The 2,506-nt window shown below is 41.1% G+C and overlaps 1 protein-coding gene across 1 annotated transcript; it reads right to left on the bottom strand.

Moving 5' to 3' along the window:
- Positions 1–1,113: 1,113 nt before the first annotated feature.
- On the bottom strand, positions 1,114–1,957 carry LOC113353401 (major pollen allergen Art v 1-like). The gene is made up of 2 exons (XM_026597011.1): positions 1,838–1,957; positions 1,114–1,690 (listed from the first exon to the last, which is right to left on the bottom strand). Exons 1-2 carry the CDS (start codon positions 1,908–1,910, stop codon positions 1,212–1,214), a joined length of 552 nt encoding a protein of 183 aa, XP_026452796.1. The 5' UTR covers positions 1,911–1,957; the 3' UTR covers positions 1,114–1,211.
- Between the last annotated feature and the right edge of the window lie 549 nt (positions 1,958–2,506).

Raw genomic sequence — 2,506 nt, 5'->3', positions numbered from 1 at the left:
TTGACAGCAATGAAGCTAATGTTGTCATAATTTTCTAACATTCATCTCTCATTACCATATTTAGGGTGATGGTTTTAGTTATCAGCATAGTAAGGATTGACAGACTGAGAGCTCTTTCTTGATTCTATGGGTGGTGGTGCATGGCCGTTCTTAGTTTGTGGAGCGATTCGTCTGGTTAATTCCGTTAACGAACGAGACCTCAGCCTGCTAACTAGCTATGCGGAGGATTCCCTCGGCGGCCAGCTTCTTAGAGGGACTATGGCCGTTTAGGCCACGGAAGTTTGAGGAAATAACAGGTCTGTGATGCCCTTAGATGTTCTGGACCGCACGCGCGCTACACTGATGTATTCAACGAGTATATAGCCTTGGCCGACAGGCCCGGGTAATCTTCGAAAATTTCATCGTGATGGGATAGATCATTGCAATGACCTTGGCCGGAATGACCATACTACCGGACCCTTCAACAATGGTGAGCGTTAAAACTGTTGTGATTTAGCATCTGGCGATATGTCCTTTTGGGTGGTTAGCCGTATCCATGGATTCTTGTTCATGTGTACGGGCCATTCGCCAAGGTCCACTTTGAAGACGGTCATACACTCATCATGCGAAATTGTTATACCATTGGCTAAGCAAGGATTACGCGTATGCTATTTTAACGGTCGTGAATACATAAACCCAACTAGAGTAGTGTTCGCACTCCTTGCTCCGTAACCATTTCGACACGAAATATGTCAAACTTCTTTTTGCCTATGGGTTGTACAAGGGTTGGTCAGGCCGGCGTAAAAACTATGTCCTATATTTGAAAATTAATATTGTCTCCTACCCAACTCGATACTTGCTACTAGAAAATGGATTTTGGTTGTTGGTTCTTGGTTTTAGTTATCAGCATCTCTCGAGAAAATTTCCTATCGTGGGTGCTAAACGTTAGGGTTTTTGGCTTTGTTGTTCATGGACATATTAATATTATAAGCTCTAGAACTTTGCAAACGTTTATGTGGTTCATCAGCCCAATAGCAGGTCGATGGATTTGCTAAAATGATTTAATGCATAAAAAAAAAAACTATAAAAAAAAACATCACATTAATAGAAAACTCAAAGAAACCACATGCTGCTAATTGTTATTAAACGCATAATAAAGATCATTCTAGACATCACATTGACTGCAGCTAGTTCATGACCGCCTGATAGCTAATTTACGGGAATATTATTCTCTATGCTCTTGCGAATAAAAGCGAACCAGGAGTCTTTGTTGATGATGAGAGGGTGCTCGGGCAACAACAGCTGCAGTAGTTAGCAACACAGGCTGAAAGTTCTGGAGGTACACCACCTGGACAGTTACACACTGGACAAATTGGGCAACCAGGGGATGGGATCGAAAAAGAAATTTCACTGGGATCACATAAATCTAGTGGAGATCTTGGAGGAGGTGGGGGTGGTGGAGATGGTGGTGGTGGTGATGGAGGTGGGGGTGATGGTACAGGTGGTTTCGGTTTTGGAGGTTGTGTTTTTGTTCCACAACAACACAAACATGATCTCACACCAAAACCTCCGCCATTGCAGAAATTATAAGATGGTAATCCTTTTAAAGAACACCACCCGTTGCATTTCATGGTACATCCATTACAACTTAGGGTCATGGCGAAAGTGAAAGAGAACTGCCCAGGCAGACATTTTTGCGCGGACGCCATCTCTGCACCAAATTAAAAAGAAAAAACAGATTAGATCGACTGCTTTGACATTATTAACAATCACTTTAAAACATCAATAACTCATAAAAAGACACCAAAGTAGAGCTGCGTAGAGCTACATGTGAATAAAATTGGTGGTACATAGTTACCTGAGTATGCATTCAAAGCAAGAATCCCGAAGAGAAGCAAACCAAAACCAACTGGAAAACTCTTGAAAGACATTATGATGGTGTTTTATGGATGACTATGACTTTTGCGTCAAATATTTCTCTATTTATAGAATAGAGCGTGTAAGGTACACTGGTTTGGCCTTGGCTACTTAGATGTATCCACCACCATTTCCACGTCAAAAAGACGTATCCTGGAATCTTGCACTAGAAAATGTGATATAGCTACCTGGCGGAGATCGATTTGATGGGAAACGTGCAGAATTATTATTATTTTTGATGGGGTGCACAATTATAAATGAGATCACGGTAAGCAATTTCAGCCAGTATCATTTTTCTTGGTTCAATCAACTTATCGTTCTTTGAAACCACCAGTGTCATGTGAAGAAGAAGTACCATGCAATGAATGCGATAATTTGCTTACTTCAATCAATGCCGATAATTTTCTTTATTAATAACAAAAGGAAAAAAAACAAATGCAATTACCGTTGCACTGTGGACATCGGAACTCGGACAAACCAGGCTTCTTCTAGAGCCAATTATGCCACATCTTTTGGTGCTGCCACTGCCAAACTGCCAATGCTATATTGCTATTTCAATAGCCTTGTGGGGGAAAATCCAGACAATTACATGGGAAAACTCAGAAAAATC

This window comes from Papaver somniferum, chromosome 2 (genome assembly GCF_003573695.1).
Source record: "Papaver somniferum cultivar HN1 chromosome 2, ASM357369v1, whole genome shotgun sequence".
In the NCBI taxonomy this organism is placed as follows: domain Eukaryota; kingdom Viridiplantae; phylum Streptophyta; class Magnoliopsida; order Ranunculales; family Papaveraceae; genus Papaver; species Papaver somniferum.
This window is presented reverse-complemented; position numbering and strand designations above follow the sequence as displayed.